Source organism: Copadichromis virginalis, linkage group LG9, assembly GCF_057382275.1.
Source record: "Copadichromis virginalis isolate Kocher_CV1m ecotype Utaka linkage group LG9, C_Virginalis_male_GT1.1, whole genome shotgun sequence".
In the NCBI taxonomy this organism is placed as follows: Eukaryota; Metazoa; Chordata; class Actinopteri; order Cichliformes; family Cichlidae; genus Copadichromis; species Copadichromis virginalis.
The window spans coordinates 22,025,293-22,041,490 of NC_140626.1; the positions used below are offsets into that span (position 1 = coordinate 22,025,293).

Below are 16,198 nucleotides of genomic sequence, written 5' to 3' on the forward strand. Positions count from 1 at the left end.
TATCTTAGCTTTCACAATAAAAGCGTGCCTAAATTAAATTTAGATACCTTAAAAGCGCTTAGAAAATCTAAAAGAGAGGACAGAAAATGTCATCTATATGTTGTTACAAATGACCAATAGATTAGTTTCCCCCCCTAAATGTGTCAAAGCAAAGATTTTGAGCTTGACACAGAAGTTGTTTTCTGATGTCTTGAAACCAAGAACTGTGCAAAAGACCCGAGGCATCCTTCATATCTTTATAGTTTACTAGGAAAATATGTGCAGTCACTTGTTGAAAAATATACACACACATGGAAATACAGTATATAAGGCAAAAACACAGCTTGTGCAAAAAGGTGAAAAGTCAATATTTAGTGTGATAATATATATATTTTTTATAAACACAGCCTGAACTCTCTTAGGCAGGGCTTCTTGTATTTTCTTTAAGCAGGCTTCAGGAAAATGTTGGCTGCCTTTTGTTCTGTTCCCTGTTAGGATGATCCGACACTGCTTCAATAATGTTGATGTTCGAGCTGTAGGAAAGCCAGTGAATGGCAGAGAGTGTTCTATTGTGTGTGTTTTTAATTCAGATATGCTTTTATTGCATCAGCAGTTTGTTTGGAACGAGTGCCATGCGAAATCCTATCCTGTAGATAGAATTTAGGGCTACCACTTGACAAGAGGTGCCAGGTTTTCAGTAATATCTTTTGATCATTTGCATTGTTATATTTGATAAACTGAGATATGTTTGGTATTTTTTTCATAGAAAGAAGAAATGGGAACAAATTATGTGAAAGGCATCTTCATCTATTAGGCATCTATTTCATCTTCCGGAAATAAGTTGTATTTTCTGTGGTTTAAGGGGTGGAAAAGAGGTGGGGCGACCACAATTTATTCTGAAAGGACCACCGGAAACACAACTTGCTGCTTTGTGTAACTTAACACTGGTCTAAGTCTCAGCTCAACTCTCCTTTAGCTCAGCGCTCTGGGATCATCTGAGCTCTCCCGCAAACACTCTTCTGAGCCACAGCGAGCAAGAAAGCAGAAACGATGGGAATTTAAACTGAGAGTCATGAAAGTCAATGCAGACTTGTAGCTTTAAAAAAAATCCTTTAATTATAGTGTGTTGGAACAAGTTTACACTTCTGCACTGGATGGTGAGATGCGCATAAAGTGACAGCGGTCCTCATCTCTTCTACAGTTCTCAACGAGTGATAAAACGCCATGAAAGGTACGTAACTGTTGCTGCAGAAAGAAAAGTGCAAGACCTTTACTTTCATTCAAATATTGCATTGATTTAACATGTAAGTGTTTCTTTGTGTTCTGCGAGTGCGCACATCTGGATGACATTACGCTACTGCGCAGCAGAAGTTGTAAAATGCAGTTTTTTCCACCACCAGTTTCATCCCATTGAAAGAATTAAAACGCCAAATAATGTTTGCGCAATTTGGCCGCTAAACTGATAATGTGAGAATTTAAAAAAAGCCCAGATCTAACAAACGAGAGAAAAGAGAGGCTTTAGATTCACTTGATTTTAAGCATGAGAAAGAGAAGGGTATGACTGATGATGACCAGTGAGCACCACCTGCAGAGCTTCATCACTGACTGCTGTGTTTGTGCTTAAACTCCAACAAGTAGCCGATTAAAGACAACAATCTGCAGGCGTTCTAATTCATCAGCATCTTCCTCGTGTAGAGTGAACTGGAGGGGAATTAGCACTCAGGAATGTGTGATCCACTCTGCAACAGTAGCTCCTGATCTAGTCTAAACGCCCCCCCTTCGTAAAAGTCATCCCTCCCTGGCTCCCCCATCACTCCCCCTTACCCATGTCACCCTCCTCCTGGCCCCATCTGTTAACCATTACCAGCGATGTTCTCTGTGCTCCGCTCCAGTCTTCAGTGCAGTGTAGCAGTGTAATTAGGGTTTACTGTCAACAACCCAGAGAAACCGCAGCCTGTGGTTTTTACAGTTCTGTGGACCTCCTATCTCTAAACTCACACTCACACATACACAGAGGAGATGATACTCTATTATCTCTAGCATAAATCCTCATTGGCTGCCCTGATCTTTGTATTTAAAGATAACTTTATACATTTTTGACTCTACGCAGCAGCCCGGTAGTGTCTCTATCACTTTTATGTTATTTATGGAGTCCTAACAACTGTCTCAGATACAGTGTACCCCTAGTTGTGTGACCTATTTATGTCATATGTTTCTGATTATGTCACGCAGACGACTTTGCAGACGAGGAGGAAGTACAGTCTTTTGGATACAAGAGGTTCGGTGAGTGAGACGTGACCTTTTTTTCTTTTTAATCACAAAACTCCTTTTTTGTGTGAATAAAAAGCCATGAATTAAAGGGCCTTAGTGTGTGGGCCCACCTCCTTCTCTCTTTCTGTTGCTGCATACCTACAATTACCTGGATATTTACAAGCATGTTGCTCTAATTGAATCATTCTATGTCAGGACAGACAGCTGGCTGCCTGAACCTCATCTGTCCCGATAGTCATCGCTAATGGTTTTGCCTCTGATGGCAGGATTTTAGGCTGAACATAAATGTGGCTGACAGTCTGTGAGGTCCAGCTTGCCACAGGCTCAACGACTGCCGACAGAGCTCTCCAGATCAAGAAGTTTCAAAACCTCCCCTTTATCCACTTAAACCGAGTCACTTAAACATGTTGACTCACACAAACATGCCGAGAACCTCAAAAATGTGGCTACTCAAACTCAGACTGTAGTCAATGCATGTCCGTCTGTTGTGGTACATGCATTTTTGTGTGTGTATAGAAGTGTGTTCATGCACAGGCAACATATGGTTGTTTTTTTTTTGCCCAGTTTACAGAGGCTTTCTTTACAGATCTGTACATTATGAATTATTTGAAGGCCTCTTTTATCCTCATTTCCACTCTGCAAGAGAAGCTTTACATGACTTACACACTCTTTTATTTTCATGCTGGGCTCTGGTACATACCTGCAACTTATTCACTGTCTGAAGCAAGCTTCTTCTTTTAGCTTCTTTCCCTTTAAGCCAACTTTGTGCTGATTGGCTGCCCCTGAAAAACAGATGGTTTAAATACCATGTGGGTGGGGTTTCTATGCTCACAGTCAGAGCTGTGTGCCTGAGATTTGGATCATTTGGATCAGTCTGAAGCCTGAATCTTAGGCTCAGAGGAATCACTTCAATATAGTCTGACCTCATTATTTAAAACTGTGGTCACAGATAATAAGCAAAAGCACAATAGAGCCACTTTAAAGCAAAAGTCATTAGTGATTAGACTTGCAACATCTTACAGTAACTAAAAAGGCTGAATAGAGATTAAAATACATGAAAGTAAACAGTGAAAAACTAGACGACAAAGCAGAACATCTACTTGAGCTGTTGCAGCAGGATCTTGTTTCCACGATATGTCCTCCAGCTGTTATGACCACCGATGCGGTTGTAACCCAAAAGCAAACAGAGGAACAGCAGCTGACTATCCAGAAGGTTTTTACCAGTCTACAGTCTAAATACATCAAAGCTGGTATCCTACTGAAGTTAATCCATCACTGTCACCCTCTGTCTTATAAAATTTGGTTACAAATTGCTGAAATTTCAGTTTCCCGACACACTAAGTGTTTAACGCAGACTATTCTTGCCCTCTAAAGATTGCTCTCTGTAACAACAGGCAGTCCATTTCCACTTATCACTGCACTACATTCTGTAATGATTGTGAAAGTCAGCAGTAGCTTCGGGGAAAGTATCCTTGTGACTCTCTGCAGTTTTGAAGTGTTTTTCTGCCAAACAAATAGTTCCCATGACTAATGCATCCTAATTTTTAGTAATTTGGGCAAATTGAGTGTTTTACACAACACCTCTGCTCAGTGTTTTCCCTCAAAGCCAGCTTTAATACCATCCACTCTGCTCCAGTTATGCATTTTTTCCCCTCTTGCCCATACATAATATATGTTTAATGATGTACAGTCTCTCCATCACAAGCACTTTTTTAAAAACAGGATCTGCTTTCAGTTGTTTTTCTGTACTTGCTGCTGATGTGCTGTTGGGTTCACTGCTTCAGCATATTCGCTATTCATGCTTTTGGATAATGCTTAAAAACCAAACCAAGGGACCAACCCTCTGTCACACACGCTAAAGAGCATTATCATTATTATTCTCACTGCAGGCATGAGCACATGCCCCATAACTGCTCATCGAATTGCGATCAGGAGTCTCAGAGTCGCTGTATTCAGGGTGTTACTGGAGTATGACTCATTCACACACAGTTTGGCCGAAGTCCGTGAGAGTGAAAAGGAGGCAGCGGGCTACGCTGTCTAACTCAGGACCAGCGGAGACGAATTCAAGCTGCGTCCAAGCACACGGTCCCTTTCATCCCAGTCACCCGAGTAGAAGCATCCTGTTTGTCTTTCTCTGTGAGCGCGTGCAAGTCCCCGCTCATATATTACATTAGAGAGCCGTGGGGAGGGTGGGGTGGGGAAGTCAAATCCAGCTCACTTTTAACTTTATTCAAATGAACTTTTGACATGTGGATGAGTAGGACAAGAAAGCCGCTGAACTTCTAACTGAGTGAAATTGGTCCTGCTGGGACACGGCAGCTGTTCTGAGGGGCCGGCTCCGGGGGTCTGCTTCACCCCTCCAGAGCCTTTGTTGTGCAATAGAGCCGCATTCATGCAAACCCTCCCGAGCCCTCATTCTACCACTATTAGTGCTATAATGTCAGTTCACAGAAGGGAACAAACAGTTATTTCCTCCCTGCATGTTTTGCTTTAATTCACTGCGGTCTCCCGGGAGACTGATAGTGTTTAAACTGTCGTGACATGTCAAAGCTGTGAATGTTGTGTGAATATCTGCCCAGTTTATAAAGTCACCACTGAGCTTAAAAAAAATAACACGGGGCGAGTTAACACGGGAAAGAAAGAACACTCAAACCCGCCGGTTTTTCAAAGTCACTGTGAACAAGAAACGACACCTATAATACGAGTGGGCTTTGGCATCCGTTCATGTACACATTTCACATACTTTGCATTGCTACTGGCCAATTCCCAAAGTGCTCCAGAAGTTTTTGCAGAGAGCGACGGGCTCCCATAAAATTCCTGAACGCAAAGAAAATCATCTTAGGGAGACGTGAAACATAGAGATGTGAGGAATGAGCAGCTGTCAGCAGGTAGATCATGCTTTCCATATGTCGAGACCCACAGTTGGGCCAGAGCCTGGCATGGTAGCTCTCATCAGTGCGTTAGCATTTGTGAATGAATGCATGAGAGGTGGCTGGTGGCTCCATATTTCTGGGTAGAAGCGATATTTCTTGTTGCATAAGAAATCAAACATGATTAGAACAAGATGCTTCACGCCCGTGCTGGTTGAAGAAATTAGTCTTAAAATAAATTGTCCGTGCTTTGAGTTAATTGTAAAAAATGCTTTTGAATGCAGTCCGCTGCACAACTGTAGGATAAAGGACCAAGGGGACCACTTTCTTGTGTGATTTGCTTTTCTCTCTCTATCAAGGAAGCAATAGAAAATATAACCAGTAAAATTCCACATGGTTTAATTTTTGGCTTCATCTTTCCAGATGGTTGTTTATGAAGCGCTCGTCCAATTCCTGAAATTCCAGGATTTGATGTGTTCACCTCGGTTTTGTGATAAAGTGCAGATATACAACTGTAAGGAAACTCCACACTGGTTTCATTCACTTTCTTCACTGTTTTGGCTGCAATTCATATACAAACCAGCAAAGTCCGGGCTCCCTCTTTTCTGCATATAAGTATATAAGGTTTGCATTAAAAAGTGCAATGTGTAATATGAACACATGTGAACCAGTAATAGGAAGTGACCACATGCTGAAATATCTTTAAAAGTACATTTGGTGATGTTTGTGCTTTTGCTGACGTGCAAAGTAAGAAGTCGGCTTTATACAAAGATACACACTTGCAAGCACAGACATACACTTTTTAAACAGAGTGAGCTTTTTCTAATTCTTTTCTTTACTTAAGCATCATCCATAAGGCATGGATATGTCATGTATATTTACACAAATACAAATATAGACATGCATTTTCCACTCGCTTGTATACAAGTGTAAATGTACACCACTCAGGCACACACACACACACAGTTATCAGCGCATACTCAAAGTAAATTCATATGGTGATCCCATCTCCCTCCCTGCCAAGCTGAAGCTGGGCCGGAATTGCTTTCACAGTGCTCAAGGTTTAAACATATTTATTTTACTGTGGGGGGCTGACACAAGAAGGCCATCAGAACAAAAACAAAATCTACCTGAGCTTTGGCTGAACTCTCACAGCCCCATTAGGACTAGTATAATCATCGGTCAATGGAAGCCAGCAGCTGCCCTTGGCCTGATTCAAAGCATGAACCTTCAAGTCACACAAAAAAAACATACAATTGTGAAAACAAAGAGAAAGAAGAACAGAGAAAGAGCCACCTTCTCACAAAGCTTCCATCTGTTGTAGATGAAAGAGTTTACTTCATATTTCTAAAAAGTTACCTTGTAGTTACCTTGTAAATAAATAACAACAACCTGTGCAAGTGCCAAATACTGCAGCTCTTCAGACTTGAAGCCTTGAAAACTCCTGTGTTAATATGCCAAGCACATTAACAGGGGTAGAAAAACCATCTTCTTTCAGTTGGATACAGAAAGGACTGCCCCTCTCTGAGCCTGGTTCTGCTGGAGGTTTTTTCCTGTTAAAAGGGAGTTTTTCCTTCCCACTCTCGCCAAGTGCCTACTCAAAGGGGTTTATTTGATTTTAGATTTTTTTTTCTGTACTATTGTAGCATCTTTATCTTTACCTGCTTTTGTGATATGAAACGATATAAATAAGACTGAATTGAATTGAATATGTTCTCTGTAGCAAGTGTATGGATTTTTTATTCACCTGTTGCATCTAGCCTTAAAGGTATGCATTTTAACAACGTGGCTGCTTTGACTGCCAAGTTGATGCTGATAAAGCATTGTTGCCCAAGAAGTCTGTGCTCTAGTTTTCATGACTAGACTTCTTGTATATATTTGTATCTCACAGAAACAGACATTTATTAATTAGCAGGTATCATAATTAAGTTTCCCTCAAGAAAAAAGTTAACTATGGATAATTTGAACCAGTTTAAATGAGTGAATTAATGAGTAATTAATAATTACTAATTATTACTAATTATAATAATTAATGAGTGAATTATTATATATAGAGACCAGAACTATATCAGACTGTAAACATTATTGCATGTATAAAATTGGGCATCTTAGCATGACAGTCAGTAGGACTGATTAGTTTTTGGAAGCAGCCTCAAGTGGTCATTGAGGGAACTGCAGCCTTTTGTTGGTTACCACCTAAATAGCACCAACTGGAAACGGCGTAAGGAAACATACAAAACAGTGGAAATTATTTTGAAACATTATCTTTAGGTTATGTTGTAGCAATAACAAACTCTGACAGAATGTAACTGCACTACAATACATTGTGATATAGTCATGTACAATGAGTTTTATCCCAGCAGCACAGTATATCGATGAAAGAGGTAGAATTACATGAAACAGTGTGCAAAGTTAATACAACAAAAGCATAAAATGCAAGACTTCCTCCACGATAAAAAAAAAAGGGAGGACATCCTCTTGGGACAAGCACTGATATCTGGATGGGGGTCATACGCCCTGTGCTGCTGTGACTCCTGTTCCCACGCATGTGGGTTTGGAGAGGCCAGGCTCAAGAGGTTTGTGGCCGGTGTGGAACCCAGAATGCACTAATCCATTTCCTGCACTTGTTATGGTTTCTCCAGCAAAGGCCCAGAACGTTCCTGGCTGAGCATGGTGTCGGGGTATCTTTGCCTGGAAGCAGCTGTGTCAGCATGGGCAGGGCTCGGTTCAGTTCGGTGGGTTTCTCTGGCAGAGTATCCCCTGGCTTCTCAACCACCTTTAGCTGTAGTCTTAATAACACCTCATCCATCCTGGTTAGCAGGGTATCAGACATCCTATGTTAACATGGGTGCTTGACACATTTAATATATACTGTCATGTGATACTTTGCAGTGCATTTGTCAGAATGTCTGATGGGGAATTTTATGAACTTTGCTGTGGTTTCTCCTCTTTTGCAGGGTTGTGTTGTGGGATTCTCAGATTCTGCTTCTTAGTTCTGTTTCAAAATGACGTGGCAGCTTTTGATCACTTAATACTTTTATGAAGTCTTAATGTTTTTTCATTGTCTGCCATACCACTTTCAGATTTTTCCTTTGGCCTTGATACTTTAGAGTCAGCTTGCCTTTGCAAACATTTATTATGCGTGTGGGTGAGCATCTGTGTTTGACTTTCCCTGTGCTTTTCTTTTTATTGCCATAATGTTTGCATTTTCTCTCATATGATGATCACCAGTTCACCAGTTTTCAGTGTTTTTTTTTTCCTGTTGCCAAAATTCCACATTCACACTACATGGATCAAATGACTGTTTGCTTCTGTTTTGCAGAAGGCAACTGTTTCAAGCAATGAAACTACCTGCACAGCTCTGAAATACCAGCAGACACTAGCTGGTGAACATAATGGTGTATTTAGTATCTCATAAGGAGCAGAAAACTTGCGGATAGAAACAGGAGGTTCACATCATGGATGTGCAGCCAAAAAATCAGCAGCATATGTGTGATGCTATCATGTCAATATGGACCAAAATCTCTGAAGCATGTTTTAAGCGCCTTGTTGAATCTGTGCCATGAAGGCAAAAGCAGGTCCAACTCAGTACTAGCAAGGTGTACCTAATAAAATGAGTGTATACAAACTTTGAAGCACCATATGTATCTGAACAACATATTTTTCAGGGAATGGCTGTGCCAAACAACATTCTGGCCTTATTCCAGTGCATGACTCCATTGTTAGAGTCCAGGTGCTAAACTGGCCTGCAATCCAGACCTGTGACCCACTAAAACATTTGGTGCATTACAACATGAAAAGTAGAAGAAAGTTGGCTCCAAACTGTCATGCTGCAGAAATCTAAATCAAGCCCGAGTGAAAACACTTCACTTTTAAAACTACAGCAGCTGTTGTTTGAAGAAAATGTGACCATCACAACTATTTTTACAGTGTATTTCTGCCATGAAGATCATAATGAGTAGGCCTATACTTTTTTCAAGAAACAAAACAACTTCTTAGTTTCAACATTTTTTTTTTTTGTATGCTGTTTAAGTTCATTTAGTTTAAATGATTAGTAAATCAAACAAAAAAAGAGTGTGTTTACTGTGTTCCTTCAGCTTCTGAAAGACCAAAAACTACTCAAGCAGGTTAAGTGTGTTGTCAAGCATGCAGTGTGCTAACACCTGCTGTAGAGAGAAGACAAAGATGGGAAACTACTTACTTAGAGTGGGAAAACCAAGCTATAAGACACTGGGCTTTTCTTTGACTTTCAAGGGCTTGTCTAGTAAAAATCAGGAAGTCAGTATTGGCCTGTGTTTTAAAGCCAGCTTTGACTTCACAGATGTGAAATCACTCATTTTAAATTCCAGATTTCATATCCCAGACTGGAGGCAGACTGGCTCAGTATTAAAATAGAAAACATTTTTGAGAGTTTAAATCTCCCCCCAACCAGTTGTGGCAGATGACCGCAGCTCCCTGAGCTTGGTTCTGCTGGAGGTTTCTTCCTGTTAAAAGGGAGTTTTTCCTTTCCACTGTCACCAAAGTGCTTGCTAATAGGGGGTCATGTGATTGTTGGGTTTTTATCTCTATGTATTATTGTAAGGTCTACCTTAACATATAAAGCGCCTTGATGCGACTGTTGTTGTGATTTGGCGATAAAATTGAATTGAATTCTAATTCACATGATTTTTGCTACCTGTTTATGACTAATTGTGAAGTGCAGTGACACTGATACTGTTAGTTGGCTAATTTAGCTCATTCTTCATCATTATTTTAAGTGAGGTAGCCTCACTTCTTTATGTGTTTATACATGAAAGTTTTCAAGTTATTTTAAAAGTCCCAGATTGCCCCGAAAGCTTGAAAAGCTTTCAGAGAGAAATTCCTGTCGTGACAAGAAGGTGAGAATGAAGTGTTTGTGTTGTTCTAAGGCAGGGGTGTCAAACTCAAATACACAGTGGGCCAAAATTCAAAACTGGAATAAAGTCGCGGGCTAACGTTAATATTTATTGAAATATATTTATTCCTCCAGATATAAGAATGAATCTTTTCTTATGGACTCAAACACGTTTTGCTAAAAAACTGAATATGGAACAAGCAAAGCTTAATACTAAACAATATATATATTAGCTGTATAATACCAGTAGGCCAGTTCTGATAGTAATTTGGTATGGCTTCGCGGGCCAGAGTTTGACACCTATGTTCTAAGGGCAAGAAAAATAAAGGCAGATGCTACAAATTATGACTCCCAAAACAAAATCCATAAATAATCCCGTATAATGTGATTTTTTTTAAAGTCAAATGTCAGCCAGTGACTTTTAAAACAGAATTGGATCTCTGTTGCATTTGTTCTAATTTTCTTTGTGCAGGGAGAGGAGGGTGTAAACAGAGAGATGATTTATAGACCAGGGTAAGGGATTTCCTTGTATCTGGTTTAGGGAGAAACTCATACCACAGGACAGACGGGAGGAGGGATAACACTTAATGCTGACTAAGCGGCGAGAACAGCGGGTGCTGGAGGAAAAAAGGGAGGAGGGTGGAGGTGATGCAGCTGGTTGAAAGTGAAGCGCAGGAAGAGGATGGATGTGTTTGGAGAAGAATGAGAGGAGCTCTGTGTCTGGAGATAAGGGTTTGTTAGTATGTGATGGTAGTAGATAATAGAAGGGGTGGGAGTTGTGACAGTATGAGATCCATCTGGACCGTTTGTCTGTAACACACGCGCACCTTTTTGAAATAAAAGCGCAAAGTAAAATGAAAAAAAAATTGCTGTAGTTTTTTTCTACAAATCCACTCTCTGACATTTACACTTCATCTTATCTCTGTTATGATTCAAACCTTTCAACCTGGAAACTCACTGAACCATCTGAATTTGAAGAAAAGCAGCGGAAAGAGGGAATGGCAGCCAACCACAGAGGAATTTTATGAACACATCATTTTTCTTTTGCCTTGAGCTTTCAACAGTACATTTTCTCAAGACAGCAGTGCATTTACACACATGCCACAACTGAGTATGTCAGTTTTATGCTACTTATACTCCACTGCTACACCAGTATACTTTCTACCTACTTTCAGAATAGGATTTTACAAAAAAGAACTTGATTGTTTTTAAATGATTTAAGTGTTAAAAAATCATTTTAAATTAGTCACATTTAAACTACCTCTTCAACTACTGATATTACATCTTAATAAACATCTCATTAGCAGGACTACACAAGGATGTGCACTCACAGGTCATCTTGTTAACTCAAATATCTAATCAGCCAATCACATGGCAGCAACTGAAAGCATTCAAAATAACTGCTGAAGTTTAAACTGAGAATCAGGAAGAAAGGTGATTTAAGTGACTTGTGCCAGACAGCATGGTCTGAGTATTTCAGAAACTGCTGATCTGCTGGGATTTTCCTGCACAACCGGAGTGGTCTGACAAAGAGAAACTATCCAATGAGCGTCTTAATGAAAGAGGTCAGAGGAGAATGACTAGATGGCTTGATAGGAAGGCGACAGTAACTCAAACAATCAAATAACCACACCTGTTTACACCAGTGTAAGCAGATGGGCTACAGCAGCAGAAGACCACATTGGGTGTCACTCCTGTCTGCTAAGAACAGGAAACTGAGGCCACAATTCATAAACAAAACATTGGAAAAGCTTTGGCAGGTCTGACGAGTTTTGAATTGTGCTGCAACTTTCAGATGGTCGAGTCAGAATTTGGTGTAAAGAACATGAAAGCAAGCACCGATCCAGCCTCGTGCATTTAGGTTGTACAGCCTGCCACTTTTTCATTAAGCAGCTGTTTTAATGCCGCAAAACTCATTTGATCTAGTGCTAGCTTAGTGCCCAGCAACAACCTACAAAGTCAGGATCTAGCTGAGGAATATAGAATGAGTCAGAGAGCTCAAGGGCCAGCAGCCTCAAGTACTGATGGAAACCAAAAGAGAGCTAAAACAGAGAGTAACTGTTCAACAGATGTTGAATTGGAAGTTGCTTTGATTGAACTTGATGTGCTTTTCTGACACCTTAGTAGCTTACCACAGTGATAGTGAAATAGTGATCTCTGTGTTTTGTTTGCTGTTTTTATTTCTAAATATTAATTGGGCTCAATTCCTTTTTTAACATAACTAAAGGACCTTATTGCACCTTGTGTTATGTATTGATATGTCGCTTCTGTGCTGAAAATGGGTCAGATTCCCTCTAATTGCAGATTTGGCCCTCTGGGGTCTGTAAATGCAATACATATATTCGGTTTTGACTAAGCTGGTCAGACTTTGGTTGACCTGCCTCATCAGTTGATCCCCTGAACTGTGATTAAGGTCACAGTACCCTCAAAAAGCGTCTTGAATATCTTTTTCTAGAAATAACAATTGGTTCCAAGAGATCCTGTAAACTCTTGTTCCACCTCCTCTTTCTCTCTCTGTTGCACCTTCATTAGCTTGAATAAAACAGCAGTAACATGACTCAGTGCATTGGATATAAAGTGCAGGCGTCGATCTGTGATGTTTTTGCTAGAGCAACACATGTGCGGGTAGTTAGCTGCTATTTTCAATCTGGACTGTGATCATCTGAGTGTCAGTGACTTTTCTGACTCACCTTTAAGAGTGAGGAAAAGCAGCAAACCCCACCGTGTTCCCCTAGCTCCAGCTCTCACACACCATAATAAGCCTGGTGTCCTTGAGGTGACCCATACGCAGATGTCAAGGAAGGGTCTCTGGAGTCCAGCACGGCCTGTTTTCTGTGCCTTTAAGGGGTATTTATACTGAGGGTCTGAGTCACAAATTTTGTAATTAAATAAAAAAGCGCAGAGAGAAGGCTTTCCAAAACACCTGTGTGTTCCTATAACGCCTCCAGTGAAAAGACTTATGTTAAAATTTGGCACGCTGCAGTTCTTTGTTCTGCAAGAGCCGTACTTGTACATAAGGTTTTACATTCGTATTCCCTTTCGTGTGCGTGTGTGTGCATTAGTCTGTGCATATGTGATTTCACTCCTAGAATAACACACAATATCTCACTTTTGCACTACAAACTGTTTTATGTGCTCCAGTCCCCTGTGTCCACAAACACTAAGATTTCTCCAGCACCTCCGGCAGCAGAACACACAGGCACACTTTTACAATGAATTTGGGAATTCTAATTTCTCCTCTTTTAGTGTAAGTAATAAAGCCCCCTAAAGCTCTTACTCTCAGTCCAAAATGTTGATGAAAGGAGGGAGAAATGACTGTGAAGGGTGCCAAGATCAACCCACAGCTTCCTGGTTTGCAAAAGGGAGTTGAAGCAGAGAGGAACAGTGTTCAGCTCCAAAGCCCTGTCAGATCCATAATGGCTTTCACATTTTCCATGTGTGAAGAAGACTGCAGACAGATGGAATTCACTAAATTCATTTTCTGGCACCTTTGCCAAATGCTTATCATGCATGCATCTTTGAATACATTATGGATGTATGGTGTGTGCTATATGCTGCAGTGCGTTTTCTGTTATTCTACAGATCACACAGCTGATACAGTTGAGTGTACTTAGATTGGCTTAGTTGAAAACAAAGCCAATCTAGGTATGTCTCTGAGTGTGCAGAAATGATGTTTGTAGTACTGTGAAAAAGTCTTGAGCTGTCCCCTCATTTCTTCATATTTTGACAGAAAAAAATGGGAAATTGAAACCTGTGAAAACATAGAATGTAAGGCAAAAAAGGCATTTTTATAATATTTGGTATGACCATCTTAATTCTTCAGCACAGTCTGAACTCCTTTAGGTAGGTCTTCTTGTCATTTCTTTAAGTCGTCTTCAGGAAAAGTTCTCCAGGCTTCTTGAAGGACATTCAAAGCTCTTCTTTGGATGCTGGCTCCCTTTTGCTCAGTCCATGACTGATAGTGCTCCATTGTGTGTTTTTCGATCCAGGTTTGCTTTTACTGTATTGGCAGTGGGTTTGGGATCATTGTCATGTTAAAAAATGGAGCTGTTGCCAATCAGACACTTTCCAGATGGTATTTCGTGGTGGATCAAAATTTGACATTACTTTTCTGTGTTCGTAATTCAGTCAATTTTTGGCAAGATCGCCAATGGCTGAAATGCAACCCCAAAATATGACAGGACCTCCACCATGTTTTACAGATGGCTGTAAACACTGTGTTGTACTTCTTTCCTGAGCTCCTCCTCAATCACTGGATTCATCACTCAATAAAACATTTTGGCACTGATTTTCTGTCCAGTTCTAGTGTAATTTGGCAAACCTCAGCCTTTTCTTCCCATCTCTCTACTTTAAGAATGGCTTCTAGATTTCCACCTTTCCACTGAAGAGTCATTCGAACTGTCAACTATTGAAGATGATCTGTCTGAATCAGTAAAAATGGCGAACCTTCAAGATACTTGCTGACTATGATGGAAACCCCACCAAAAGAGAAACAGCACAAATACTCAATGGACCAGTGGAAGAAGATGGTCTGTTCTGATATAAAATCACATTGACATCCTGATGTGTGAGCTGAGGTAACTGCTGGATGGGAAGATGGCAAACTGGTGGAGGTGGGTTGATGCTCTGAGTCCCATTCTGCTTGAGTTTGACACATGCTGCCTATCTATGTATTGTTGCAGACCTCATGTACCCCTTCATGGCAGCAGGCGATGGGCCTCTTTCAGCAGGTGAATTTTATCACCATCAAATAATTGTATTTAAGATCCTTCAGATTTTCCACATCTTACTAGAAATGGGTGCTTCAAAAGCAAGTTGAATCCAGACTTGACCTGTTAATTTTCAGCTGCTTCAAGGATCTCCAGCTCATGTCTGAATTGAATTTAACATCTATGCAATTTATTGCAACCCCAGGCAGTACATCCACCTAATATTCTAAACTTAGGAAGATTGTAATCTTCTCTTTGGCTTGACAGACAGGTGTTAGCTCAATTATACAGTCATTGCTGAGTGTTATACTGGTGTAGCTGGTAGCCACTGAGTATATATTACTCATGTATGCTTTTTGTGTTGAATATTTGACGTTTGTATTGCGGTATGAAAGGAGTGCCAGTTCCCCTCTAAGTCCAGCCAAGCAGTCTCTACAGAGACTGATAAATTCATCCAAATCATCTCTTGCTGCTACCAACTAAAGTCCTCTGAACTTGAAGTAGACCTATTATGCCGATTTTCATTTCTGTATTTTCATTCTTGGATTCTGGAGGATCCTCGCATGATTTAAAGTTTAAAATAACCCTTAATTATCTTACATTTGGCTTAAGTGTCGTATACCTTGATGCAGCCCCTCTGTATATCCAGTTGTCTGAAACAAGATGTTTCAGCTCTCTAGATTTTTGCTGATTGTCTGCACCTCGCATTACAATCACTAGCATGTATCAAATACTGTCTAAGACCAGTACATGAGGGAAATGTAATGTTACTTGCAGCTGGACAGTGTCTGCAAGCATAGACCAAGGGTTTATGCGTAAAGGGCTTGCTGGATGAAAGACTCCTCTGTCAAGTGGTGAGGCAAAAAACAAATGTTTGGTGACTTATATGATGAAAGAGAGGGTCCACAGCAATGATAATTAGGGTTCTTTTAATCCAAACATCTCCAGAAGTGAATTCGTGTGAGTATATGTATATGTGTGTGTGGTTCGGTAAAATAACAGAAATTACAATTAGCAAACAATTAAAGTCAACCAAACTGGTCTAAATAATACAGAAAGGGTTGAACAGAAATGACTAAACACCACCCCCTGGTGGACACAAATGGGCTGCTGCACAGGGATAGACTCCATCTTTACTTTGGGCAGCTCAGTTCACAAGGGTAGCGCCATTTTGGTCAAATCAGCGTGAATATACAGTGTCTCGTGGCTATACAAACCGCTGGAAAACTCTATAAAGGCATCACACAATGTAGATAGGCAAGTGTATGATAAGTTACAACCATAGAACAAACAAATACAAGGCACTTACTTATCATTCACGCACACGCACGACACATGTTCAGTACAACAGCCCAGCTCCACCAGCGCTATCACGGTGAACCAGCGCAAACACAAACAAAGGATGGGAGGAATGTACCATCTTAGCAGTGGTTAGAGGGGGTCCGTGGAACAGTCTATATACACAAATCACAGGGGTTTTCTACAGTAATAGTAAA

The 16,198-nt window shown here is 40.5% G+C and overlaps 1 protein-coding gene across 1 annotated transcript in view; it reads left to right on the forward strand.

The window, feature by feature from the left end:
* The first annotated feature begins 938 nt into the window (after positions 1 to 938).
* The window catches only part of LOC146701833 (collectin-12-like), a 43,164-nt gene continuing 27,904 nt past the window's right edge, over positions 939 to 16,198 (forward strand). The window contains exons 1-2 of the mRNA XM_085468207.1: positions 939 to 1,210; positions 2,212 to 2,262. Coding sequence (XP_085324333.1) covers positions 1,204 to 1,210; positions 2,212 to 2,262 — 58 coding nt within the window. The 5' untranslated portion in view covers positions 939 to 1,203. The remainder of the gene's footprint in view (positions 1,211 to 2,211; positions 2,263 to 16,198) is intronic.